Below are 26286 nucleotides of genomic sequence, written 5' to 3'. Positions count from 1 at the left end.
ACTACACTCATTAATCTACACTCTTTTATTTTGAACAAATGCAATTTACTAGAGGATTCGAGCGACAGATACAAATTTTAACACACTTCATCCACGGTAGTTGTCTGTCCTCTCTTGCGATCGACGCCAGACGGCTGTCCCCTTGTATCGTGACTCTCTGACCGCCCCGATACGCTAGTCGTCTTTCCACCGACTGCCTGTGCATCGATAGTGGCTTGGAACGCAGCACGTTTGGGTAAGAGATACCGCACATCAATATAGCGTAGTGCACAAGTCATAATGATGACAAGGACCAAGAGTGCCAGGGCCGACTGCCAACCGTACCTGTAATACGGTGCTTGGGATGCGGGCCAGACCAGGACTTGACTCCATGCAGAGATGGCATAGTATCCAGCCACAGAGACTCCGACAACAAGGGTACGAGCCTCGGGATCCTGTGGGATGAGGTCCGACAGCCAGGCAAAGATCAGAGGGGCAGTTCCGAGGCATATGAAGCTGATAAAATAAGACGCGTATGCACCCGACAAAGGAACTGCACTGGGATGAGAGGTCCAGATGCTCATGATAATACACGGAATGATTCCGATGATTCCCTGGAAGACGATCAAGGTCCAACGAGTGCGAAAGAAATCGGACAAGAGAGCCCAGATCCATACAAATACGACGTTGATGGCAGACCCTCCGATAGGAATGGCGTTGACTTCCGAAACAGACCATCTGGCACTGCCATCCGGATTCTTGAGTGACTTGAGGAATAGCGAGAAATACACGTATCCGTAGGTGCCAAGGACAGTCGCGATATAGAGAATGGCGATGAAATACACGACCCAACCAGAAAAGGTGCGTTTCACGCCGGCCCATGTCATCTTCTTCGGTTCGGCACGACCGTTGCGAGCGAGCCGCTCCATCGATAGTTCGGCATGGACTTTCTTGAACCAGAACGAACGAGGATTGGGATTGTTGGGTAGATCCGGGATCATAACGAAGCCCGCGAATCCCCACACGACTGTGATAATGGCGTTGATGACGAACAGCCATCGCCAGCCGGCCAGGCCACCGTGCCCATCAAGGGTATCGGATATGGCAGCTTGGAGAGCCCCGGACATCATCTGTCCTACGGCTTGACAGGAATGATAAAATCCCATGCGCTTGGCGAGTTCCGTTGGCGTGTACCAGTACACTGGACCGTATGAGTATTTGAAAGGTGTAAAAATAGGGAGGAGCATTGCTTACTGAACAAGGTCATCATTCCAGGCCAGGCACTACTTTCGCACAGTCCCAAGAAGACTCGAAGAACATAGATCTGCTTAGCGCTGGTGGCCATGGCGATCAATCCGGTAAGGAGCCCCCAGAGAATTTCCAAGCCCGGCAACCAGTAGCTCGGACGCACGTAGGTCAGAATGATCTGCGAGGGGATGAGCATGACACAGTATGCAGCATTGAAATATGTAGTAAACCTGGTTAAATCATAAGTCTCTGAGGGAATCGTGCGGGGTTCTCTGGCAGAAATCACAGGTTGAGCTGGTTGCCATAAAGGTTCAAGTCCTCTTGCATGCCCGAGACGTAGGCATTGTTGATATTTTGCTGGTCGAGGTATTTGATCACTAGATTATATTAGCACTGTAGCTCGTATTCTTCCAGTTTTTTGCGCATGTTGACTAACCTTGTGAAAGACAGCCAAAGGTAAGAAGAAACATGTCGAGGCGTCGCACAAGGGCCTTTTCCTCTGACGATCGCGCATGGCTGGACTCCGACTCATCGCGGCGAAGGAACTTGAAAGGTCCCATGGCAGACCGGGCAGGGAAGGGATGAAGAACTAAGAAGACAGACGAGAAGAGCAGACCCCCTCCGAGACTCTAAATAGGAGCTCGCAGCGTGATAAGCATGGCTTGGCGTCCGGGGTCACAACGGAACAGTGCAGATCTGAGGGGGAAGCCCGCGTGATAAGCCGGCGTCCAATAACTAGCCGCATTCTAGGGCGAGGCGGGCGCGATGTCGGAGTCTTTCCGGCGCAAGAAGGGCTCACCCCAACGTTGGCGACTCCACTTCGACTCCTGCATTGTAGCCTCAGTTGGCCGGGGTGCAGGAAAAGGCGAGTTTGTGCCGCGCGCCAAACGCCGGTCACCGCGATGATCGGAGATAGGTACGGTGCAGTGGAGGCACTAGAGTGTACGGGGGTGTTAGTCTGGAGGGTCGCTCGTATCTCCGACACATAATTGCCTGTTTGGGATCTAGCCTGCGATAAAGACGAACCGGTCGATAGTAATCCGCGGACAATTGCGGTGGTTGGTGGTTGGAGGTGAAGTCAGTGGAGATGCGGCTTCCCCGCAGATCACGTTAGGGTAGTATATTAGTAGTGCTGTAGGGTAGGGCGAGTGCTGGGACCGCGGCTTGCTTAAACTTCCCCCCGCAAAAATGGCCCACGATGGATCGAGTCGGAGTCTTCCGAGCACCACGCCATGCCTGAGCTACTGGCAGCGCACCACGCGCGCCTTTCCACATCTCTTCGCCAATCGCAACTCCACGGTCCCTGAGAAAAGCAAATACGTGATTATTGGCTCCGGGATTTCCGGCGGTCTCACGGCATTCGAGCTACTCGAGACCGGCGTCGAAGCCGAGGACCTGATAATCTTGGAGGCGCGCGAAGCGGCCAGTGGAGCGAGTTCTCGGAATGCGGGCCATGTCCGTCCAGGTATGTGCAGCTGTTGCGTCGGACAAAACATAGCAAGTTCTGATGGAGCTCTAGATGCATTCCGCGGTTTTAGTGCCTACGCCAAGGTCCATGGTACGGAGCAAGCACTCAAGATTATCGAGAACGAGCGTCTGGTCCTCCAGAAAGTCGACGAATTCGTGAAAAACCACAACGTACAATGCGATTTCAATTTGACTACCACATTCGACGTGTGCATGACCCCCGAGTTCGCGAAATATGAAGCAGATAGTTTCGAGGCATATCGGCAAGCAGGCGGCGATACCTCCCACATCAAATACTACTTAGGCAAAGAGGCGCAGGAGCGGACGAGAGTTCCTGGTGCCGTCGCAGCATACGAGTGGCCCGGAGGGTCCAGCCATCCGGCTAAGCTGGCCCAGTTTCTTCTGCAATCGGTGATACAAAAGGGAGCTAGGCTGTTCACCTTTTGTCCCGCAACCGAGGTGAAGCAGAATGAGACGTCGCCGACCGCTTGGGATGTCCATACACCCCGTGGAACCGTGACAGCAGAGACCATTATCCACTGTACCAACGCACACGCAGCTCTGCTCCTCCCACAACTCGAGTCCTACATTCGCCCAAACCGTGCTCAGGCTCATTCTATAGTTCCGACGCCTGCTCTCGCGGCCGAAAACGCACTTCAAAGCACACTCTCCCTACGATACAGTCTCTATCACTTTTATTCTTTGATCCAGCGGAAAGATGACGGGACATTGGTGCTGGGTGTTTCACGAACCAATCCCACCCTCTCAGAGGAGACATTGGCTAGTCGATTCAGCACCGACGATACTCGATACAACGAGGAGATTGCCCAGGACGCCGTGCGCAACTTTGGAGACTTGTTCCCTTCCTATAGTTCCGAGGGATCGGCCCATGGTGAGGGCGTTGACCATGCTTGGACTGGAATTATCGCCATGACTACCGACTCGGTCCCCTTTGTTGGCGCAATCGACTCGCTTCCGGGGCAATACATCTGTGCCGGGTTTAATGGACACGGTACGTGAAGCTGCACTCCGCCCTGAGACACTTTTGATGATGGCTTAGTTGACACACGATACAGGAATGGCACGTATATTCACATGCGCCCCGGCCGTGGCAAAGCTGGTAGGTCAGAGGCAGTGGAAAGATACTGGATTGCCGGAGTGCTTCCAGTTCAGCCCCGAGAGGCTATCGCGACTGTCTGCGGGTGACCTACCCTCTATCTGGTAATATTTAAGGTACTCCATTTGACCGATGTTTCCATGATTTATAGCATGCTGCACATAGAACTGCAGTTCACTCCTCTCGGTCTCACATCTCACAGTATTTGCGCTGAGTTGGGCTATTACCTATGAATTCATCATTTCAAGAATGTAATATTTCTGGGGTAATGGTTGTGGCGATTCCCAGGCCTTGAGCCTTCGTTCATAAATGCCGATTCAAAAACTGTCAATGGACTAGTCTGAGTGTCCTTTGGGTTTCTGGAAAACATCAGTTTCGACCTTACGAAGTTCTAAATGTCCGGCCACGGTACCTAATATTTGCTTCAGCATGTACCAGAGCACACTTTAGGGCACGCAATATTTTACCGGAAGAGCGATGGGAAGGTCAGGCGCATCACGTGCCACAGTATTTACTTGAGGCTACCTTCCATCGATTTCATCTTCCTCCTCTTCCTCTCATCTCCAAGCTCTGTTTTATCATATCTCTGTCTTGCTCTCTGTGTGCTATTCTGATCTTTGGATATTGGTGATTGCAGCTGATACTACACTAGTGCATCACCAGGCTGAAAGGCTCCATTGTCGAAGCATAGTCTGTCAGTTTCGAGTCCACTTTATTTCCTGTCCTGTAGATGCTGAGCTTTTTCGGTGGCGATCCCCAGGATCGTGCATCTTCCAGAATTATCCTCTCCTTCTCTTTTTGTTCATCCATACGTTGGACGATCAGGAATCTGCAAATAGACATATTTTTCTCATTGCTCTTGCCTCGCTGGCTGACGATGATAGTACTAGACTTGTTCGTGTACTGTGAAGGTTCTTCTCCCTGGAGCCACTGAACTCCTTCCCTCCCATGCTTCCAAAGCCTCGAATTACATAGCGAGATTAAGAGATGAATGATCAGGTCCACCGTGCGATATGATACAACGTAAACCGGCTTTGGAGCGGACTCGGATTCCACGGGAATGCGGGCCAACGTTCTCGGGATTTAACACGCCCCTGGGCTCTGGGACGCAGCACAACCACTGAACAGCGGAGAAGCAGCCTATCCTATTTTCCTTTCTCACAGGAGACTCTTTTCGCGCACGTCCTCCCCGACCTCGACCTCCGTCCCTCAATAATGAACAGATACCGGCTCAGGACAGTTTCGCCGGACACCTGAACTGCATTTATTTCGGGATCGCATCAAATAACACGCACGGCAACTTGTGCATCCTATTAGCTCCCAAACCTTGAATAGACAGCACCACTGAGTATACGCATCCGACGATCTGGCCTGCTACTGCTTCCATTACTCCCAGAGCACCCAAGTCCGTACCACCGTTCCAACGGATGCGACAAGAGTGTATTGTAGGGTCCGGCAAATCTGCACCTCGAGATCCACGCGGTGCGTAGATGATGAAAGCTCTCATGAGCAATCCTGACAAGAAAGAATTTCCCAGAGGGCCTAGTGTTGTCGTGTAGCGTTAACAGGTGGGGCGGTCCCCGCAGAGGGGAAAACCGTTGATTCTCCGGCCCAAATTCCAGGGTGCCCCTGTCAATAGCATCACATCCCACTTGAAGAACTCCATCACCGAAGACAAGATGGCTACCTCGAGCAATTCCAGATCCGCCAATGAATTCCGCAGCGATACCTTCACCACCCCGACGGCCGCCATGCTGAACGCCATGGCCAATGCCAGCTTTGGCGACGACGTCTACCAAGAAGATAACTCGACCACGGAGTTCCAGAAGGAGATCGCCCGTTTGACGGGGATGGAAGACGCCCTCTTCATGCTCTCTGGTACTATGGGCAACCAAATCGGCGTCCGCATCCACCTTAACCAGCCGCCTCACTCGGTGCTGTGTGACTATCGAGCTCACGTCTACGCAGAAGAAGGTTCGGGACTCGCTGTCCTATCCCAGGCCATGGTGACCCCTGTTCATCCCGCGAATGGAATCTACATGACTCTGGATGATGTAAAGAAGTGGGTGGTATTGGGTGATGATATCCACACGGCTCCGACGAGGGTCATTTCCCTCGAGGTCACCATCGGAGGCGTCGTGACGCCGATTGATGAGATTAAGAAGATTTCCGAATTCGCCCATGCCAATGATATCAAGGTCCACTGTGACGGGGCTAGACTGTGGAATGCTACTGCCGCTACCGGTCTCTCGCTAGCCGACTACTGCCAGTACTTTGACAGTGTTTCCATGTGTGTGTCGAAAGGGCTCGGAGCACCAGTTGGCGGAGTGCTTGCAACTACAAAGAAGAATATCAAACAAGCCAGATGGCTGCGGAAGCAGCAGGGAGGAGGAATTCGGCAGGCTGGAGTTCTGACCTCTGCCGCCATGGTCGCGTTGAAGGAGGTTTGGCCTACCATGAGGGGAACACATGAGAAAGCAAAGAAATTGGAAAAGGATCTGGAGGCAATTGGCGTCTTTCCTCAGATCCCTGTGGACACCAATTTCTTCTTCATCGATGCTGCTCGGTCTAAGATTGACATGGGTGTTTTGCTGGAGCAGTGTCAGAAATTTGATGTCAAGTTACAGGACGAGCGAATCTCCTTGCATCATCAAGTCAGTGACGAGGCGATTGAGAACCTCAAAGCGGCCATTGCTGCAGCAGTGGATATTACGAAAAGTCTACCATCGGATTATGTGTCCAAGGTGGCGCCAGCGGGTTACGGTAGTTCCTCAAAGATGAACGAATACAACTAAAGGCTTGTGAATCAAATGACGCAATGCACGGGTGGCTATTTGACTAAAATAAGCACATTTCAAATTTTTTGAGCAACCTACTATCTACGATACAAAACCGAGTTGCTTGACTCGATTGCATTTGAGTACGCTGCAGGTCAGGAACACTCAACACTCCGAAGCCGGTCGTTATCAACCAGCAAATGGTCTGGACCAGCCTCATCGATTCCAGATAATCTGCTTCGAGGTAGGAATATCAACACCACCATGTAATGTCTAGTAACCATGCAGTACCTGTTGGTAGAAATAGTGAGGTAGGCTTATAGTGGGCCACTGGGGAAAGAGCTCCGGTGTCGGCCACGCTCCGCTGCAGTCTACCAAACTCTATGTATACAACGCTACAAGGCTTTGATGGAGCCCTGGCGGATAATGCCGAAAGCGCATTTGCCTCTTTAGAATTTTGTTTTTCTAATTGCGCTCGTTTAATAGGTTGATATCTGCTCAGGTTTCATGTGGGCGCATACAATCTCATCTCCATCTGTCTTTTGCTGGTGCTGATTCCTATATGCAACGGGTCATGACTCAATAATACGAGGGAGGTGAGGTGCATCATATATAATCGCCAACAGCGTAACCATCTCAACGCACAGGCTGATCAAGTCTATGATTGCCGCTGGGCCATTTTGACCAATTCGGCAATGACAAGTTCGAGCTGGCTAACAGGTACTCCATGGGCGGCCCCTTCGACCAAAACCCTTTCAACTACCGAACTCGCCTTCGCCGCCCGCTCAACCATGGTCTCCTGCATCAGCACCGGAACAATGATATCAATACTCGGTATCATGTAGACACTGGGAATATCCTTCCACGCAGCGTAGAAAATCTCCCCGTTGTAGTTGTCCGAACCATGGAGAGACATCGCTCTAAGGAACGCGAGAACTTCCTCCGGCTCGAGGCCGTTGAAGACAAGTTGTGCCAGTTCTGGAGTAAATGCAGGCAAGTATCCTCCGGGATTACCGGTTTTCAGAGGCTCGTGGAGGGCGTCGAACTCGTTCATGATGCCGCGGAGGGACCCGCCCTCGGAGAGGATGAAGGAGGCCAAGAAGACGTTTTCTGTCACAGATGTGCTTTTCCTTGCTCTTGTCGGGCTTTCGTATTAAGGCCTTTCAAAGCGCAGGTCGTGGGAATGCCGCCGTAGGAATGAGGTACGACAACGATGTTTTTAGGGTTGCTTGGGTCGTCTAGGATGGACAGTGTGGCTTGGCGAATGTGTGCTGCGTCGTCTTCCATTGTTGCTGGTGGCTGCCGCGAGCCATCGTTGACAGAGAGAAGGTCGATGATGTGAGTCTCTTGGATATGAGCACGCAGGCCTTCAACAAGCTTGGTGTAAGCTGCGGGTGTTGCGAACGAGCCGGGGATAAGGAGGAACGCGTAGTCGTTTGCTGGTGGCGCCATGGTGATCGTGAGAACTGCTCGCCGATTTTCAAATGTGAGTGATACTGGAGGTTTGTTCTTTCGTCAGTTGGTGGAATAACTCGACGTGATAAATGTTTCGAGTGCAGATATCGTGCTGATTTAGCGATCGCAGCGGGTAGTTAGGCAGGAGCAGCATTTCAAGCCCCGTCGCTGACGAAAAATATAGCGGAAGACACAGATCTGGTGGTATGAGTCCTGGCCCATGAAAGCCGGCATCCAGCGGACCCGACTAGGTCATGATGCGCCCATTCACGAGGTCCTTTTCGAGGCAAAAGGATATGAGAGATGACACTCTTCAACCCAAATGTGGGTCCGCATAGAATGAGCCTTCAAATAATACAAAAGTAAGAGCTAAAGCATCATCAACACTGCACTATGTAGCTTTTCGAAGTCAATCAAACAGTAGAAGGAAGGGGCATTGGGATATATAGATCCAAGTCGACCCTCCGCACAAGCCTCGCGGCAGCCATAAGGCATGGGCCCCCGCCTAAGTACGTACTCAGCATGCGTTGCGCACCAGCCATCGATCGAAAGTCAACTCTGAGCCGCAGTTCCTCAATTCCCACCGTTCGAATCTATCATCACCCTTCTGTCTAATCAGTGCAAAGTGGAAGGATCGGCGGCGGTGCCAGCTCGGGCTCCGATATCGGGGTTCTAACTAGAGTACATCATCATCTCGACGAAGGTATATAAGCTGAACAACAACCGCAGAACAGTAAGAAATCAGCTTGAAGCTCCAGGAGCCCCATTGAAGTGTGACTTTTCCATTCTTCCAAAAAAAATTTGCCACAAAAATTCCAAAAAACCCGCTGTGCCAAAATGCCCAAAATCGAATCAGCAACATACACCCACGGCCACCACGCCAGCGTGATCCGCAGCCACGCAGCGCGCACAGCCAAAAACTCCGTCGCCTTCCTCCTCCCACACCTCAAGCCCAGCATGAAAATCCTCGACATCGGCTGCGGGCCCGGCACCATCACGGTCGACTTGGCCGAGTATGTTCCCAAGGGATCCGTAACGGGTCTTGAGCGGGCGGGTTCGATCCTCGCACAAGCGCGAGATCTCGCGGAGACCCGGGGAATCACCAATATTGAATTTGTGGAGGGTGATGCCAATGATCTTTCTTTTGCGGATGGTAGTTTCGATGTCGTTCTTTGTCACCAGGTTCTGCAGCATGTGGGGGACCCCGTGGGAATGCTTCGGGAGATGAATCGGGTCGCGAAGAGCGGTGGTATTGTTGCGGCGCGGGAGGCCGACTATGGGGTCTTCGTGTGGTACCCTGAACTTCCTGGGCTGAAGGAATGGCAGGGACTATATGATCGGGTTGCGCGGTATAATGGGGGCGAACCGAATGCGGGCCGAGTCTTGCATGCATGGGCCCGACAAGCAGGTCTGAGTGAGGTCAAGTCGTCTTGTTCAATGTGGTGCTACTCAACTAAAGAGGAGATTGCCTGGTGGAGTGGCTCGTGGCAGGAGCGGGCGCTGAAGTCTGCTTTTGCCGCTACGGCAATGGAGGGCAAGTTAGCGACACAGGAGGATTTGGAGAGGGTGTCGAGGACCTGGAAGGAATGGGGAGAGGACCAGGATGCGTGGTTGTCCATTCCCAATGCAGAGATCCTGTCACATAAGCAGTAGTATTAGGGACCCAGAGACTAGGCCAGAAGAACAGCGCTATGATTCTCGCACGAAGCGATCTGAAGAGAGCTCATTCTACCTATCGTGACGTGGCGTCAGACGAAAGTATGCAAGTCGATGAAAGTATGCAAGTCTATTTGATATGCCGTAGGCGTCATTATCAGATGCAATCAATAAGATAGACATCTCCAGATTGTAATGTACAACAAATGGTTACCCTATCACACAAATCCGATTCCCATATTTACACCATCCAAAACGCCTGGGCCATAAAAGTAAGAAAGAAGAAATGGCCCGGACAGCAAGTTGTCCCTGAAGAGACCCTGCTCACGCTCGAATCGTAAGAGCGAAAGCGATAGCAAAGGTAAAAAGCAAGTGGTATGTGCTGGCAGCCGCTGTACCCAGCGCAGCTGCGTTGATCGAAGTCGTTGAACTTCAGACGACTTCAGTGGCTGGATCATGATTCCGGCTCGTACTCGTAGCGACGCCAGTTCTCACTAACCCACCACTTGGTGACCTGGGCAGCTTCCTTGACCCAGTCAACCGCCTCTTCATCGTGGGCTCGGGCCACTTGGTCGATCAGCGGGAGCAGGTTGAATGACTGCTGGGTGTCCAGCTCGTGCGGGTCGATGTCGACGTTGGAGAATCGCCATTCGACGTCGGGTACCAGCGGGATCACCAGGCGGTAGGGCTTGTCGGCAGATCGCAGAGCCAGCCAAGTCGCTCCGGTATTCATGACAGTGAATTGCCAGTCACGCTTGCCATCCTTCGCGGGAACGGTCTCGCGGATCATCGACTGACCTTCATACAGAGGCAGAAGATCCTGGATAGCCTTGGTCTGCTCCTTGTCTAATGAGCCAGACTCGACCAGAAGATCAAAGATCGTAGGCAGGATCTGCATCGAAGTGACTCGAGAATCGATATTGATTGGTGGCAGTTTTGGGTGGGAGAACACCAAGGGAACATGGAAGTTGGAGACATGCGGGTTGTCGTAGGGGGTGACACCACCGTCCTCGATTAAGGAGATGCCGTGGTCGCCGACCATGACAACAAGGGTTTCATCGGCCACACCGGCTTCCTCCAGTACCTCGGCAACCTCACCGAGCCACTTGTCGGCCACTCCGAGGGTATTGAGGTAGCGGTTCACCTTGCCATTGTGGTTGAACATGCTAGAGTGGATGTATTCCTCATACTCGTCGCCCGCAGGCATATCCCACGGATGATGTGTTTGACCAGTGAGGTGAGTGAGGAAGACCCGCTCGTGCTTCTTTTCGGCATGCTTGAGGGCATTGAGGAAGTACTCCCGCAGTTCGTGCTCGGGGTAGCCCCAGAAGTTGTACTTTTCCGGAGCCGTGCCATTCTTCGCCTTGTAATCCTCGGTGATCTTCTTGTCGGTGACCTTGTCCTTGAAGCCGAGTGCCGGGATCAGCAGGTCCTGGTTGTCGTAGTTGTCGGTGATACTCTGCATGAACGTCGAATGCCAGGGCCAGGTGGTGAAATCGTCCGACTTCGCCCCGTCGTGGGTATGATTGGAAAGGTGGTTCAGGGCGTTGAAAACCTGTGGCATGCAAGGTTCGTAGATGTGGTGCAGATACTCGCGGTTGAAGTCGACCACCAATGGTGCAATGCCGCAGACACTAGCCAGAATACTCTTCAGGGTGAAAGTATCACCCGTGTACGCATTCCGCATGTACATACCTCCATACGGCTTCACATCTTCTTCGCCATTGAAACCGGACGGGGTGTTGGTGTACCGTGCCGCATTGCGGGTCAAATTGGCCAGCCTTTCTTCGATCTCATCGGGGATCTCTCCACCGTACGACTTTTGGATAAGCTCGCCCAGGTAAGATTCCTTGCGCAAGGGGAAGACATCGGCTCGAGTACTCTCGAGCTTCAGCAAAAAGACGTGCTTGATGTTCACCTTGCCACCCTTGAGGGCGTCGCGGAGCGGCTCGAGAACCTCCTTGTCAAGATTGGAGATCTTGAGCGGGTCATGAGCCGGGTCATAATGCAGATATTCCTTGTCCTTTTGTGACTTGCGCCAATCGCGAAAACCGGGTAGTTTCTTATCCGGGAGCCAATCCAGCTTCGGGGTTGCGGCCAGAGCGGTGTGGTTGAAGAGCCAGCTCCAGTCGCCTGGCAGATCGGGTACGTCCACTGCGGAGGTCTGGTCGCGCTCGATCTTTTCGAAGGGAGTGATAATGACGGTCTGCGAGAGGAAAGCGTACGCGGTTTCCGAGGGCCGGATGAAGCGGAGGAGAAGGACGACGAAGGCGGCCGAGCCGACGAGGATGCGTAGGAGAAGAGATGGCCTGGACCGGTTGGACGATCCCGAAGATTTGGGCAAGGGTTTCATGGAATCCTGGAGATCCAGCATGGATTGGGACTCGCCGGACTCCTCGTCCCAGTCGTCGTAGGCCACCTGTTCATAGTCGGGGGAGTTGCTGCTGTTGCTGTTCTTCTTATTTGTCTTGGCGCGGCGCTTGCAGCAGATACACAGCGGCTCGACGGTGGCCTTGAGGACACGGACGCCCCCGCGGACCCAATTGTAGAGGTAGGGAGTGCTGATCCAGGCGGCTGCGGTAAAGAGGACCTCGCCGATGACGATGCCGGTGAGACCGGTGAGGAGGGTCTTGACGGAGGCGGCGTCGCGGTGGAAGGAGTGCGCCTGTCGCCAATGGATTTCGGCACCGGTTTGGATATAGAAGGAGATGTTGGCGGCGGCAAGCCCGGAGATCATCAGACTGGCGAAGATCATGACCGGAGCGGCCAATGCGCGGAACCAGCGACTATGGAATTTTTGGCAGAGGATCTGCGCGATGAGGATGCACACGACATCTTGGACGAAGAAGGTCGGGCCCCAGAGGAGAAAGCGGCCGAGGGTGAGGGAGTTTAGGTGAGAGTAGAGGTGAAGGGCTTTGGCACAGATGACACCGATGAAGAGGAGGGAGAAGAAGTACTTGCGGGAAGCAGGCCAGTAAACATCGACCCAGGTCTTGGGGTTGAGCAGGATGCGAACGACTTCCTGAAGGAAGACGCGCCAATCGACCGTCATGGTGAAGCGTGAGCAGAAACAGGGACAGACTCCATTCCCGGAGGGAAAAACACAAAGGAGACGAAAGGGGAGGGGGGGCAGAAAAGGTCTAGGGCCGGAGCCAAGCCGGGGGCTAAGCACGAGATGTACAGGGTCTCTCAGGCAGGGTCCTTCCTGCTGTGGTGAGATTTTTGGGGTCTCCGAGTCTGATTTGGCACAAGGCTCTTTGCCTCTTTGGGGGGCTTGTTCGGACCGTCGTGGGTGGAGCAGTTACCCGTCTGCGCCAACCGAGGCTCCTTCCAGTGGGCCACTGCCTATTATTGGAAAGCCCCCCTTGGCCCCATTGCAGCCTCGTATTACCAATCTGGGTACTCCAAGTCCTCTGCCAACACCCAAGGTATACGCAGGCGCACTGTCCCCGTATCCTGCTGGACCCTGAATGTCAGCCTGCAGTAACCTCCATCCTCGCCGTGGTCTGAAGGAGTCGTTACCCTGGTCGGCGCGGTGATCCGTCTCGGAGAGCGCAGACGAGGCTTCCGTGCGGCTCTACATCTCCACCAGACCATTCGTCATCCACCATCCGTATGACTGCATCACTAGCGCCCCGCCCGACTGCGTTGTCCACTCAATGTGAAATATGTACGGCCCACGTCCCCCCACCCAGTCAGCCCCGGCGCACCCAGATGAGGCTGTGAGGTTGCAACAAGCCTCCTTGCTCCGCTGCCTCGACAGCCCAGCGCTAACAGCGATCGATTCTTCCTGGAAAGAGGGGGATGGCCTCCCCCGGAATCTTCTATCATTCAGCACCACCTGTTTATCTTTTCATCGGAGAACATGGCGCGACGCTAGTTTCCGCCACGCGGACTCTCAGACACGCAGCCACGGAGCATTCACGGCCAATCGCCGGATGCTCATTAAACGGCAGCGCCAAAGACTAACCGAGATAAGCTTACTGGCAAAACGGAGCGGGTGGCAAGGGATGAGATTTTTGCGAGCGAAATACTCGCGGTTCTCTCGACGTATCCATGAATGGATTTCACGGTCTTGATTGCTTTCTTGAACTAGTCATGATGCATGTGATGTTGTTTCCGCCATGGAGAGGCGGAAAGCAGTCGACGCGTTTCTTGAACTACCATCTATGGTATACATTCTACTGTACCCTAGGATACGCAAGTCCTCCGTCTCCTACCCAACGTTGGATACTCGATCGATCGCCTGCTGTTGGTAAGGCCACCCGATGAAGGGGAGACACCGCCCGGTCGCGAAAGAGGCCGGTGGAGTAGGGCTGAGGATCCGCCGTGGGGGCCGTGGGTTCGCGAGAGATCATCGACCGATTTCGATCTCCGACCTGGCGTCAGCCAAGCATGGGCCTACTAGGAATTCGTCTACGCCAACTCACAGAGAGAACAGTAGTGTATGGATATATAGAGGTATGCATATACTCGTAGGATCATAGATACGGAAGTCAAGCTTGTCGTCAGGGGTGGCAGCTTGGCATTGAGCTTGGTGGGTTCCTCACGAACACTTTAAAGGGGCTCCGCTAGGCAGCCGCTTTTTTGGGGTTCTCTCAGAAATCCGTCTCGAGCCCGTGCAGCTGCGATGCAAAATTCTTACGAACCCACTCCATGTAACCCTTCCACTTGTGCAGCTCGCTTGCCGATTCTGCCCCCGGGAATGCCTTGCTGAGTTCCTTTGTGATCTTGAGGATGCCCAGCGACGCCTCCTGTGCTTTCTCTAATTCCTGCTTGACCGCATTATCCTTCGGCTTAAATGACAATACATTCGTGAACTTTTCCGACAGCGCATCCAATCGGCGCTGCGTCTCGTCCGGTGCGATCTTGATTAGCCGCACGGTCATCAGGTTACTGATAGCCCGAATGTCTTGCTCGTCCTCAATGCCTGCAATGACACGGTCAAAGATCTCACCGACATGGGCCCGGGCAAAGGCAGTATCTAGCGACGCGTATAGAGTTTCGTAGGCACTCTTCCGCAGGTCCAAGCCGTCGTCCACCTTGTGCTTGAAGGGCCCCATTTGCACCTCGCGAATAAGCTCCGGCTTGATCTGAGTGTCATCAAAGACCGCGGGGAGCAATTCACCCAGGTGGGGTCGCAATAAGGCCATCTTGTTGTGGATGGCGGAGTTCAGCGTCGTCAAGGCAAGGCGGTGATTGCCCAGGTCCTTCTCGTCGAGCATGCGTGTGAGGAGCGGCACCATCAACGGCCGCAGAACATCATTGTAGGCATCGCTTGAGTCCGCAAGTGTATAGCGGAAGGCGGCAATCACAACGCCGCGAATAACAGGATTGAGGTTGGCGAGATATTCCTGGGAGGTCGGATTAGAGCCGCGTCCGTAAAAAACGGCTCCGAGGGGCAAACGACTTAGACATACCTGGAAGTGAGGAATGTAAGACACTGGGTCAATCAAGGCGAGTCGGCCCACGCATTCGGCGCCAACCGCACGATTATCCTCCTTTTCTGAAACGACAAGAAGCGCTTGCCAAAGCTTGAGGGCAGATGGGGCCAGGTCAGGACGCACGACCTCGGGGTGCTGAAGCAGTTCCCGCACAGAATGCAGCAAGAGGTAGCTGTGCGAGTTGGTCACGTCGAGGCCATTGAGGATGATGGGAAGATAGGTCTTCAGACTGCCCGCAGCGGCGTTGCCCAGTGCAGTTGCAGCAGCGAGACGGACATGATCGGACGGAGAGTCAAAGTGAGCGATATAGATGTCGGGTGTCAGAGTGCAATCCGTACCCATACGCAGGCCGATTTCGCCGAGAATAGCCAGCGCAAGGCATTTGCGACTCTCATCCTTCGCAGTACGTAGCTCAGTAGAGAAATCCTCCATGGTCACGCCCAGGTTGCTACCGCCATGGACCAGAAGCGTTCCAATAGCTCGGCCAACGACGGAGGAATCCCCGGTAATTCCTACATTCTGCAATAAGTTCTCCATCAACTTAGCGCCAGCGCCTTCGTCGCCGATGACTTTCACGAGAAGAAGCAAAGCCTTGAGAACTGTGCCGATCAGGGGTTGCTTCACAATAGAGCAGATTGCAGAGATCAGAGTTTCGTTCACGAGCGACTTCGAATTGTCGGGAACGAGCTTAGCGATGATGATCAGCGTTGGTGTGAGCAAATGGAAGTCGGCTGCCGAAAGAAGAGGCAAGAGAGAATTTTCGAGAGCGATCATAGTGTCGGGGATGAGGTGGGTTCTGACGTTGGAGTTCATGGCTAGGCTTCGCAAAGCTTCCAGGCATGAGCCTCGAAGAGCACGATCCGACTTCCTAAGGTTGGATCCCAATTCTTGAGATACATCGTTCACCCAAGCTGCATCAACATCCTCCTTACGACTGGCCAAAACAAGAATATCATCGATCGCACGTACAGCCGCAAGGCGAGTGGTTTCATTCTTGGCACGGTCACCCATGACGGCCAAGCCCTTGAATCGACGATCGGCAGAGAGATATTCGGTACCCCGTTCCCCAGAGGTGCGTGCCAAGAGCACACCGAAAACATGGATAGCGCGCTGACGGACTTCTAAGTCTGCGCTGGTGTCGGTGATGCGAGTAAGAATCACGTCGTATAGTTTCTCTAGCTGCATGGCCACATCTGGGGCGTTGGAAGAGACGCGAGGGGGTGTGAGGGCCTTCACAATTTGCTCGACCGCACCGAGTGCCTCGCTGCTGACCTTGTAGTTTCTCTCATTGACGGCCCCCATAACACCGGGCACGAGTGCGATAAGGAAAGGGAGCAACGCATCGGACACGTGTGTCTCAGTGATGGCAGAAATTAGGCCCAGGGTCTCAATCTGCAGGCTACTTGGGCTGACAGCAGCACGCGCATGAGCAGTAGAGGTCCCCGAGAGCGACGATATCTTGAGAGCATCCGCAATGAGATCTTCAATCTGCTGCAGATGATCTGCCAGGCCTCCGTAGCGCGCAAGGGAGAGGCTTTTCAGAAGGACCACGACGGCCTGGCGCAGGGGCATGGAGGCCTGCTTCCACACCTTCACTAGGCTCTGTACAATCAAGGGAACTGAGCGAGCGAGGTCCGCCTGGGGCCCAGACTTGGGCGAGGAAGGAACGAAAGGCGAGTCGATGGCGGAAGAGGTACCAGCACCCGGCTCAAAGTCGACCATGCTAGCGTCGCTATCCTGGCGTCGGCGTTTACGGGAGTTCTTCGACCCTCCCACGGCTTCCAAGAACCCATTTGATGTGACAACAGTAGAGCCCTCGCTGATCTTGCAAACGAGTGTCGTGAGAGTAATAATGACTTCCAGCTTCACACTCTCTTCCCGTTCTTTGCTGATCCGAGAGATCAGAGCGGGCGAGATACTCTGGTATAGAGCGGAGTCGTCGAGGGCCCGGCTATGGCCGTACGAGGAAATGACGGAGTAGAGAAGCTTGGCGGCACATCGACGAACCTTCCAGCTCATATCGTCAACATCACTATATCCATCTTCCTCCTCAAAGTCGTCGAACTCGTCATCGTCCATGTCAGGGTCCTCGGTGGCATCGTCCTCGCTCCCATCATCCTGTGTGCCCCCCATTTCTTCGTCGTCTTCGTTTTCGGCAACATTGGGGTCGTATTTGAGGGATCGGAGGGCGGCCTGGATTGTATTGGCGAGGTAAGGCTGCATTTGCTGGTTGCAGGAGCTGATCATCGCCTCAAGGGTGACCAGCGCCGTCTCGCGGAGCTCGTCCGCCTGAGGGTCGTGATCCTCATCGTGCGAGTAGTCCGACATAGTATCAGAGGCTCATGCAAGACCCAGAATTGGCGATGCGGAGAGCAGATGATTCACTTGCAGGGTCAATCCTCAAGTGGTGGGGGGAGTTGAAACACAAAAACCATGGAGGTTCAAGTCAAAGCATGAAGGGAGCTGTCACGACGCGGGGCTCCTCGGAAAAACCCTTTCCGGAAGGTTCCGCCGACGGCAGAACGATTTTACTGCAAAAAGTCGAGCAAGTCCAGCGAGGGTTGCGTGCTCTTTTTAGAGGCCAGTAAGGCTTGGAGGCCGCCTTGCTTTCTCGCCTTGGCTCGTCTCTTGCTGTTGACGTTATCGCCACTCTTTTCAGACGGACCTGGACCAGTAGATGGAGGAATCTGCTGCATAGAAGACTTTGGAATAGATGTCTCAGGATGTGGTGAAGCGGCATTGGCAGCTGTAGCTGCAGCTAGAGCTGTAGCTGAAGATGGAGCAATACGAGCAGCGGCTTTTGAGGCCGGCCGTTTGCTTGGGATGACAGCACGTTGATTGCAGCGCAAACACTTATAGACAGTGGCTAATGCCTGAGGTTTTGACCTATACTTGATCTTCGTAGTTTGAGAACATAGAGATTTCTGGTCCCTGAGACCACCACAGCCTGCGCAGTGATGCTTATGTTGGCGTGCATTAAGTGACTTTCCCTCCTTATGGAGGAGACCAGTATGGGCTGTGAGGAGATGCGCAGCCGTCGAGGGGCTGCTGGAGGCCAGCAAGTTGGCTGACTGGGAGAGAAAACGTAGCTGAGGGGGTTCAACCGGTGCCATGACGCTCGCAGCCTGTGTAGTAAATTCCCTAAGGTGTGTTAGGGTAGACGGTCGAGGGTGGTGAACCGTCGCGGCCAGCAGTGAAGAGGCGCGAATGGGCCCCACTTTGGTCCGCCGAGCACTCACCACTTCGTCCTTCACTTTTGCACGACAATGAAGATAACGTCCGCAACTCTCGCCAATCCTCTTCTCCCCACCCTTTCTCTCCATCCTTTCTCCCCTCCTTTTTCTGGACTGCGCACTTTATATTCCCACCCCCAAGTTTCTGCCCTTTTCCAATTTCATCACTCCTACACAACTTCAACACTGTCGACATCCCCTTGCTTTTTGAGGCATCCCATACCTCTTGTCCTACTTCATCGATCTCATACTCGGCGCAGTTCCTCTGGTGGCCGACCATGTCGGAGCTATTCCAGGAGCGAACTCCGTTGAATGTGGTGACGGTCGGCTGTGTACGTGTGATCCTTTGCTCGGTTGCTCTCTCGCTGCAACAAGCAACCACATCATCGATGATACTAATCTTCTACAGGCTCATGGAAACCTGAACCAACTGTACCAGGACATTCAATGGCAAGCCGCCAACGAGGAATGGTCTAGTGTTGACCTCGTTATCATCGGAGGTGATTTTCAAGTAAGTTCAGGATTTTGTACACATCGACACATGACACCAACTAACCTCAGCGCAGGCACTCCGCAATGTTGACGATGCCGCTTGTCTGTCTGTCCCAGCCAAGTACCGAAAGATGGGAGATTTCCACGAGTACTACAGCGGTGAGCGCACAGCCCCTTATCTCACGATCTTCTGTGGCGGCAATCACGAAGCTGTCAACTATTCTCGCGAGCTGTACTATGGCGGCTGGATGGCTGAGAACATTTACTACCTCGGTGCCGCGGGCATCGTTTCTGTTGGAGGCCTCCGCATTGCGAGTCTGAGTGGAATCTTCAAACCATATGATTACAATAAGCCTCATTTCGAACATATCCCCTACGGCGATCTTGAGCTTACCTCCGCTTTCCATGTCCGGGAGCTGGACGTCCGCAAGCTCCTCCAGGTGCAGACGCAGGTGGATATCGGTCTCTCGCACGACTGGCCTCGAGGAGTCGAGCACTTTGGAGATGAGGATCTTCTGTTCAAGAAGAAGAAGGGCTTCCGCGAGGACTCTATTCACGGAAGACTCGGCAACAAAGCCGCTCGTCAGGTTCTCGACCATTTGCGCCCGGCATACTGGCTGTCTGCTCATTTACATGTGAAATTTGCGGCTGCTGTTCCGCATGACAATGCCACTACGAAGCAGATCGACCAAAATCCCCTGTTGCCCGCTGAATGGGCTGTTGAAGTCGCCGATGACCAGCCTATTTCTACTCAAACCGAACAGACTAATCGAGATGAACTGTACGTCCCTCACGCCGACGCGGTGTCTAACAGAATTCTTCCGGCTACCGGAAGCCGGGAAGAACGCATCGCCGCATGGAACGGTTTTCATGCCGTGGCACGCCGCACCGAAGAAGCGGCCTTTGGAGAGTTCCTTGCTGAAATGCGCAGTGGAAAGACGGCTCCGCCTCTTCAGACCGCTACAAAGTGGAAGAACCCCGATACTGGATATTTGGAGACCGTGGAGACGACTTTGGAACAAGATCCCCATCCAAACAAACGTGCTAAGAACGACGCTGAAATCGCTCTGGATTCTGAGAGCGAAAACGGCTCTGAGAACATGGAGGCACCGGCCAATGTTAATGACCAGCCCGGTCCGTCGAAAACCGTTACGACCGAAGTTCCCTCCTTGGACACCGATGGCGCTAATGATACTCCTTCATTGTCTAAGTTGGCCAACGAAGAAGTTGCGGATTCGCTCCGCACAAAGCTTCCCGCTGCATTCGCACGCCCTCCGGCAGCGCCGGCCAAGCCCAAGACGCCCGTCAGGATTACAAACAAGTTGACCAAATTCTTGGCTCTGGACAAGCCGAATAATCATGATCCTTATCTGCAATTCGTTAGAGTTACTCCCCGCTCACAGGGGGTTGTTCCCACTTCCACTAGTGATGATCTCGACGAGCCACGCACGTCGCCACGGATCCGGTATGACCCCGAATGGCTCGCTATCCTCCGCACTTTTGCCGACGACCTGGTTCTTGGAGACCCGAATGCCAGAGTTCCTTTTGATCTCGGAACTCGGCATTATTTGCCCTTGATCGAAGAGAACATGCGTTGGGTTGACGAGAACATCGTCAAGAAGGGTTTGCTCGATATTCCCTCCAACTTTGTCCGATGCGCTCCGACGTTCGACCCAGACACCGAATCGAACATCCAGAACCCACAGACTCCTCGAGAGTACCCGAACCCTCAGACTGCCCAATTCTGTGAACTGATCGGAATCGACAACAAGTTCTACCTGAGCGAGGAGGAGTGCCTCGAAAACATTCGCAATGCCCCTGATACTACCGCTCATCCTGTTCACCGCCGTGGTCGTCGCGGTCGAGGTGGCCGAGGTGGCCGAGGTGGAGGTCGTGGTCGTGGTCGTGGTCGTGGTCGTGGTCGCGGCGGCCTTTACTAACTGGTTAACCTCTGCTTTGATATTTTTCGACTTTCTCTCTATCTCTGGCGTCTGTGGCGTCTCTGGTCAATGTAGGAAGTGAAATAAACAAACATTGGTTTTTGCTACTTCTGTTCACCTGTAATTCTCGCATGTGGAAGGCTTCTGTCTGCGATCATGCACCGTGCCGATCATTTAGCTGCTCATAGTGTACCCAGGCACCAAGGTGATCAGCCCCATGGTCTCCTGCTCTGTATATATAAAGGATCCCCCTCTCTAATGTCTTGATGTTCTAAAAGATGAATGGGCCGAAAACCAAATGATACTTGCGAATCTGAAAGGCAAGCTAAGATTTGCTATTCATCATGCATCCGCTGCTGCTAATTGCCTCTAATTGCACTTTCATCATTCTCTCACTCCAAATACCCTAAGGTATGTTGTCGTATCTACTCAATCTCCTCAATCCGTGGCTGCCCAGACCTCCTTCCAGCCAAAGGATCAACATCCAATCCAGCAATCCTATCACCTAGCCCTAAACTCGGTTCATCAAACCCATCAGTCTGCATGCTGATCCCCCAAAGCAGGGACTTCTCCAACCAGGCCTCGAGGCTCTCAATCAAAGCACGCAAATGCCCACGCACGATCCCATCCGTCTCCTTGCTTTCCACAAAGGCGAGCTTCCGCAGCATATGAGGAATATTTCCGATAGTGGACGGCCCATTTGATTCACGGTCTTGTGGATAGAGTCTCGACGCCGAATCGTCTCTTAATGAGAATCCAAATCCAATATCTCTCCCTGGCTTCGCTTCCCGTGCTGTGTCAAGCGCCTTGAGAATGTCCAAAATAAGAACCACACTTGCCCGGCGAAGAATGGCGTTTTCGGGCGCTTGGTCGAGCGTTAGAGTTGCCAGTGCCAATTCTATTGCCGACGACAAGATTTCGGGGCCGAGACCGATGGCATTCACCTGAACCGCAGAGGCAAGGATGGATAATGCGGATGCACGAACACGGAGATCATCCGGTTCTTCATCATTAGCTGCTCCTGCTGCCCATGTGGCGACGACATTGGCGGCATGCGCTATTTGTTCAGGTGACTCGGCATCGGAATTTTCCTCCTCGTCGTTTCCAGGATTCTTGGGAGGCGTCGGAGTCGTAGAGAATTTCCATCCTGGCGGTAAGGCCGGCTCTCTCATTTTGCGATCCTCGTGTTCTTTTTTGCGCCGCTCTTTTTCCAGCTGGGCTTTACGCTCTTTCTGCGTTTCCGGTCTGTGGCCTCGTCTTCCGGCAACAGTGATCATGGTGTCGCCCAGGATCTTGGCTGTTTCGCCGGACAGAACATCACCCAGGTCTTGAACGGTTCGGAGAAGCGATTCGCCAATTTTGAGACGTTGATCAAGCGTCCTTTGCTCACTTTTATCTGCATAGTTTTCAACGAGGGTTTTGATTACCGTTCGAGGGTGTCGAGAAGCCAAGGTGCCGGTGAGCTTGATTGCGTTCAGGTAGATAAACTCTTCGTTGGCAACTGATTCTGTGGGGTCTGTTATGATCGACAGGAGGAGGGTTAAAGTTGATGGAATATCAAGTACGGGCGATCCTTTGAGGACCAGTTTTGAGAGGAGCGAGAATCCCTCTGCTTGTACTGGCGGTAGTTCCGAGTCAAGACTCGTCAGTGCTCGGCGATGTGTCTCAAGATCAGCAACATGCGGAGGTGTTGGTTTGGTGTCGTCGTGTTCGGGATCCGTGAGCTGGATCTCCAGCAGCATGGAAGATGTAGTGGCCGGTTTTGACAGTATAGGCGGGAGCCACGGAATGAGTCGGTCAAGGCGCTCTTTGATAGTCTCGAGTAGAGGATTTGTCGCTTCTGAAATTTTGAATTCAGAGGAAGACAAAACAGTTGACAAAAGGCTGAATGCGGTCGTGAGAGATTCCGATGACTCTTTTTCTGATGTGTCCCCTTCTTGTTGCTTGCTTATTTGCTCGTCCGGGACGATAGAAGCCAGAGATGATAGCGAAACCTTGCCTTTGGGATCTTGCTTTGTTGACCCTTGGCTCTGGAACCTATGTAATTCACCATCCACAACTTGTTTGATGAGTTCAAGAACACGCAAAGGCCGACGCGATAGAGTATCCTTGAAGTTGTCTAGTAATTTCTCAGCAATTTTGGCGCTGACTAGTTTCTGGAAAATGTTTTCCGAGTCGCCCAGTTTTTGGGACTGGCCAGCCTTCGAGGAATTGGACTGGACAAGCCAAGTCTCGCTCACGTAAAGGAAGATATCACCCGTGCGCTCTTCTCCGCTCGGGTCCGAGCCTAAAAGAGTGACAAAAAGGTCGGCGCGACTTTGCAGCGAATCGATCAGTCGAATGATGTTTGACTGATTCTCTAGCTGCTCTTGGCGGGATTTCAATACAATCCGGGCTTGTGCATCGGTGCTGTAAGTCCATCCTGAGCCTCCGTCCCAAAGCAGATGATCAACGAGCTTCTTGAGCGGTTGAATGCCCACAGAAATACTAAAGTATGTCTGCAACAACGCCATGATCCTTTCGTGATATGCAGTGAGGTTCTGCTCTTGAGAATAGCAAGCAAATCCCCATAGTGGCAGCAAAATGGGATAGATGAGTCTTTTCACGAGGCTGGGGTTTGGATGTTGAAGTGCCAAGCTTCTCAGCCGGTCGAGGGCGAGGTCTACCGTAGCACCATCCACAATTGTGTAGCCTGGCTGCATATCCTCGATATTGACCGATGGTGACCCCTCGGCATCTGGAAGCCGCATCATCCAGTGCCTTGTCTGGCTGTTCAAATCAGCAGTCAAAGATCCGAAGATGGGCTCCACAAAGATCGAATGGCCGATTGTGCCGAGAGCCCCGTATGCACGTTTCCCCAATATGCCACTCCCTATGACGTAGGAAGCAGTTTTCTTCAAATCTGGGTCCGGCCCATCCAGGAGTGATAGTAATTGAGGAGCAATGGATTTGAAATATGATGTAGGCTCGATACCCTGGGGAACGGATGACAGCAATCGAGAGGTTTGCATGATAGCCTGCACGGTTAAATGAGGCCCATTCGAGGGCTCACTTTGTGCTTCCTGTCCAAGAGAAGGAGCAAACTGAGAGGCGATGAACATAATTGTATGCACGACTCCACCCTGGCGAAGCGGCACGTGAGAAATCTGGCCGGAGACAGTGGATTTGAACCAAGGCGTCGTATCGGCTTGAAGGAAGCTAGACATCATAGGCAGAAGAGTAGCGCTTGGTGTACTGTGATTATTAGTATCGGCTTTCAGTATATTCAGGGAGCAACTTGACTAACTCTTCGATAATCCTTGCGAATCCATTTGCGTAGAGGCTTCGCTCAGGAAGATTTGAGATATTTGGGTTGAATGCTAGGTCTGCCGTGCCACTGACAATGTCACTCAGGATGCGACCACGAATGACGGGCTGAATACTTGGCGTGGTCTCCAGCATGATATTCAAAAGGGCTTTCATTATTACACATAGAAGCGTCTCATCATGGGGTTTGCTGCTGGGAAGGAAGGTAGTTTGCTTTGCAATGACTCCGGCAGGCAGGACCGAGATTATTCTCTGCTGGAGCGGAATACCGACCCCAGACGAAAGAGACGGGTAGATACCCTCCAACGATATGAGATCAAGTAATGCGTGGAGAAGGCGCCGCCGCTTTGCATCTTCCAGTGCTGTATCCTCACCTGCTGCGGCATCATTGGCAGCCACATGCTGGTCCTGCACCGGGGTGACAAAGCCCGTATGGACCCGGTCGAGAATATCTAATGCTTGGCCAACAACAGCTCTTCTGGCAGCAGATTCATCGGTAGGTGAACATGGTAAACGGCTGCTCAGGATTCCTAGCAATGACTGGCCTGGGAATTTTTGTATTTCATCTGTACTTGTAGTTAGCTCGAAAGTTGAGGATGCAATGTGGGCTTCTAGTGGCAGACCTCGATCGAGCACCGGGTTCAAGAACTCGCGGGCAGCATCAAATGCCTCCTTGACCCTTTTGAGATCATCCATCATGGAGAGGGAGGAGAGGCAAACATGGTCGTTTCTTCGTTGAAGAAATCGTCAGCTTCCGAACTGCGTTCCATTGCGATGCGTGGGTGGGTCTTGGCGGGACATATCACGATGAGTAATCAAGACCAAACATGCACACAGTCACGTGATCAACATGCCGTCGCGGTTCCAAGTCAATACAGTCGCGTCGATTCTTCCTCCCTTGACATCCGCAATTGCTTCACTCGACTCCCATCAACACACTCATGGTTTATTGATCACGACGGAAATTTCTCTTCTGATTGATCATTATGAATTCTGCTTGGATCGACAAGATTTCTGTTGTTCCCAATGCCTTGTTCACACGCGCCAGAGTTTCGTGTATGCCTTTCTCCGATGTGGAACCCCCAAGTCTTTTGCCTCCCGAGGCACACAAGTACAGCGAGTCCCTCTTTGATCCGGCTATCACCTGCCCACGGCATCTTGGATGTTTTCGCGAATTGAAAGCTGTCGTACAGGCGATGTTGGGATCTAACCCTAAGACTTATCCAGTCGGTTGTCTTTTTGACACCAGTTTCGCGAATTATGCATGCCGGGTATTATGACTAGCACATCCAATCTATGATGGATTGTTTATGCGAAAGTTGCTCGTCATTACCAGAGTCTTTCGGGACACAAGAGACGGTTACTACTATGCAAACGTCCTCACGGGCCACGCGTCGGTTTAACTTATGCTGGTTGCATGCTTGGTCACAATCGGACGGTTTGCCTATGCTTCGAATGTCAAGGTCTCGAAGGGAAAAGACGGTGGATCACGTCGGGTACCTCCAAATGCGAGAGGTTACCTTTGGGAGCATCACACGACCGTGCGGAACATCGGGATTAATGGCAACGTTCAAGTATTGAATGCCTAGGGCAGCAACTAGTTTGGCTTAGAGGTGTGGAGTCCAGAACACAGCAGTTGCCATTACGCACAGCATGGCGACGGCTAATCAGAAGGGTCCACTCGCCGGAATCAATCTATATCTCCCTGAAATTGTTCCAGGCTTTTTCATAGGTATGAGTGACGCGAGGCTTTTCTGAATTGTTTGTCGTCATGACTCTTGATGCCCCATCAATGATTCTGGCCTGCTGTCAAGTTCCGGCCCGGCAAAGCGTCTCCCCAGACTAGCTTGGTGTTTTTCGATCTTGTTCACCCTGCGGTTTTTCCCGTCTGTCTCGCAATAACTGTCTGCCGTCCCGTACCTGGTCCCACCACGAAGATACCTGGGAATCTTGCACCCGTCTTTCACCCCTTCACCCCTGTCATTCCTTAGCTTTCAGCAGCTAGGCAACCTCGTTTTACGGCACCCGCCACTATTTCGACTCCCTCGGGAGATCCAGACCATTCGCGTTAGCCATCTCTTTGCAGGCAGGTTTGCAAATCGATCGATGGGCGCCGGCTACCAAACAATAACGTCTGTTATTGTTCCTTCATCCGTGAAGAAGAAAGCGGTT

General features: G+C 52.9%; 11 protein-coding genes across 11 annotated transcripts; 4 read left to right on the top strand and 7 right to left on the bottom strand.

Annotated features, from left to right (window-relative positions):
- Positions 1 to 77: 77 nt before the first annotated feature.
- On the bottom strand, positions 78 to 1787 carry N7532_004990 (allantoate permease; the record flags this gene model as incomplete). The annotated part of the gene is made up of 4 exons (XM_056617484.1): positions 78 to 1180; positions 1234 to 1457; positions 1514 to 1604; positions 1664 to 1787. 4 exons carry the CDS (start codon positions 1785 to 1787, stop codon positions 78 to 80), a joined length of 1542 nt encoding a protein of 513 aa, XP_056473643.1.
- Positions 1788 to 2415: 628 nt separating this feature from the next.
- N7532_004989 (NAD(P)/FAD-dependent oxidoreductase) lies at positions 2416 to 3919 on the top strand (the record flags this gene model as incomplete). Its single annotated transcript, XM_056617483.1, has 3 exons — positions 2416 to 2692; positions 2747 to 3706; positions 3771 to 3919. 3 exons carry the CDS (start codon positions 2416 to 2418, stop codon positions 3917 to 3919), a joined length of 1386 nt encoding a protein of 461 aa, XP_056473642.1.
- Positions 3920 to 5490: 1571 nt separating this feature from the next.
- Positions 5491 to 6606, top strand: N7532_004988 (threonine aldolase family protein; the record flags this gene model as incomplete). The annotated part of the gene is made up of 1 exon (XM_056617482.1): positions 5491 to 6606. The coding sequence occupies one exon, from the start codon at positions 5491 to 5493 to the stop codon at positions 6604 to 6606; it is 1116 nt and encodes a 371-aa protein (XP_056473641.1).
- A 640-nt stretch (positions 6607 to 7246) lies between these two features.
- N7532_004987 (Alpha/beta hydrolase fold-1) lies at positions 7247 to 7642 on the bottom strand (the record flags this gene model as incomplete). Its single annotated transcript, XM_056617481.1, has 1 exon — positions 7247 to 7642. The coding sequence occupies one exon, from the start codon at positions 7640 to 7642 to the stop codon at positions 7247 to 7249; it is 396 nt and encodes a 131-aa protein (XP_056473640.1).
- Positions 7643 to 7701: 59 nt separating this feature from the next.
- Positions 7702 to 8040, bottom strand: N7532_004986 (Alpha/beta hydrolase fold-1; the record flags this gene model as incomplete). The annotated part of the gene is made up of 1 exon (XM_056617480.1): positions 7702 to 8040. The coding sequence occupies one exon, from the start codon at positions 8038 to 8040 to the stop codon at positions 7702 to 7704; it is 339 nt and encodes a 112-aa protein (XP_056473639.1).
- An 840-nt stretch (positions 8041 to 8880) lies between these two features.
- On the top strand, positions 8881 to 9696 carry N7532_004985 (class I SAM-dependent methyltransferase; the record flags this gene model as incomplete). Its single annotated transcript, XM_056617479.1, has 1 exon — positions 8881 to 9696. The coding sequence occupies one exon, from the start codon at positions 8881 to 8883 to the stop codon at positions 9694 to 9696; it is 816 nt and encodes a 271-aa protein (XP_056473638.1).
- A 457-nt stretch (positions 9697 to 10153) lies between these two features.
- On the bottom strand, positions 10154 to 12751 carry N7532_004984 (sulfatase domain protein; the record flags this gene model as incomplete). Its single annotated transcript, XM_056617478.1, has 1 exon — positions 10154 to 12751. The coding sequence occupies one exon, from the start codon at positions 12749 to 12751 to the stop codon at positions 10154 to 10156; it is 2598 nt and encodes an 865-aa protein (XP_056473637.1).
- A 1546-nt stretch (positions 12752 to 14297) lies between these two features.
- N7532_004983 (TIP120 domain-containing protein) lies at positions 14298 to 17471 on the bottom strand (the record flags this gene model as incomplete). Its single annotated transcript, XM_056617477.1, has 1 exon — positions 14298 to 17471. One exon carries the CDS (start codon positions 17469 to 17471, stop codon positions 14298 to 14300), a length of 3174 nt encoding a protein of 1057 aa, XP_056473636.1.
- Positions 17472 to 17475: 4 nt separating this feature from the next.
- On the bottom strand, positions 17476 to 18256 carry N7532_004982 (ribonuclease P Rpr2/Rpp21/SNM1 subunit; the record flags this gene model as incomplete). Its single annotated transcript, XM_056617476.1, has 2 exons — positions 17476 to 17482; positions 17676 to 18256. 2 exons carry the CDS (start codon positions 18254 to 18256, stop codon positions 17476 to 17478), a joined length of 588 nt encoding a protein of 195 aa, XP_056473635.1.
- Positions 18257 to 18654: 398 nt separating this feature from the next.
- On the top strand, positions 18655 to 20808 carry N7532_004981 (RNA lariat debranching enzyme; the record flags this gene model as incomplete). The annotated part of the gene is made up of 3 exons (XM_056617475.1): positions 18655 to 18708; positions 18786 to 18887; positions 18943 to 20808. 3 exons carry the CDS (start codon positions 18655 to 18657, stop codon positions 20806 to 20808), a joined length of 2022 nt encoding a protein of 673 aa, XP_056473634.1.
- A 425-nt stretch (positions 20809 to 21233) lies between these two features.
- N7532_004980 (RTP1/Tango6 family protein) lies at positions 21234 to 24810 on the bottom strand (the record flags this gene model as incomplete). Its single annotated transcript, XM_056617474.1, has 3 exons — positions 21234 to 24042; positions 24095 to 24680; positions 24738 to 24810. 3 exons carry the CDS (start codon positions 24808 to 24810, stop codon positions 21234 to 21236), a joined length of 3468 nt encoding a protein of 1155 aa, XP_056473633.1.
- Between the last annotated feature and the right edge of the window lie 1476 nt (positions 24811 to 26286).

The sequence above is a fragment of the Penicillium argentinense genome, assembly GCF_028826775.1.
Source record: "Penicillium argentinense strain IBT 30761 chromosome Unknown utg000005l_segment0_segment0, whole genome shotgun sequence".
Classification (NCBI taxonomy): domain Eukaryota; kingdom Fungi; phylum Ascomycota; class Eurotiomycetes; order Eurotiales; family Aspergillaceae; genus Penicillium; species Penicillium argentinense.
The sequence above is the reverse complement of the archived record's forward strand: the minus strand, read 5'-3'. Positions and strand labels throughout refer to the sequence as shown.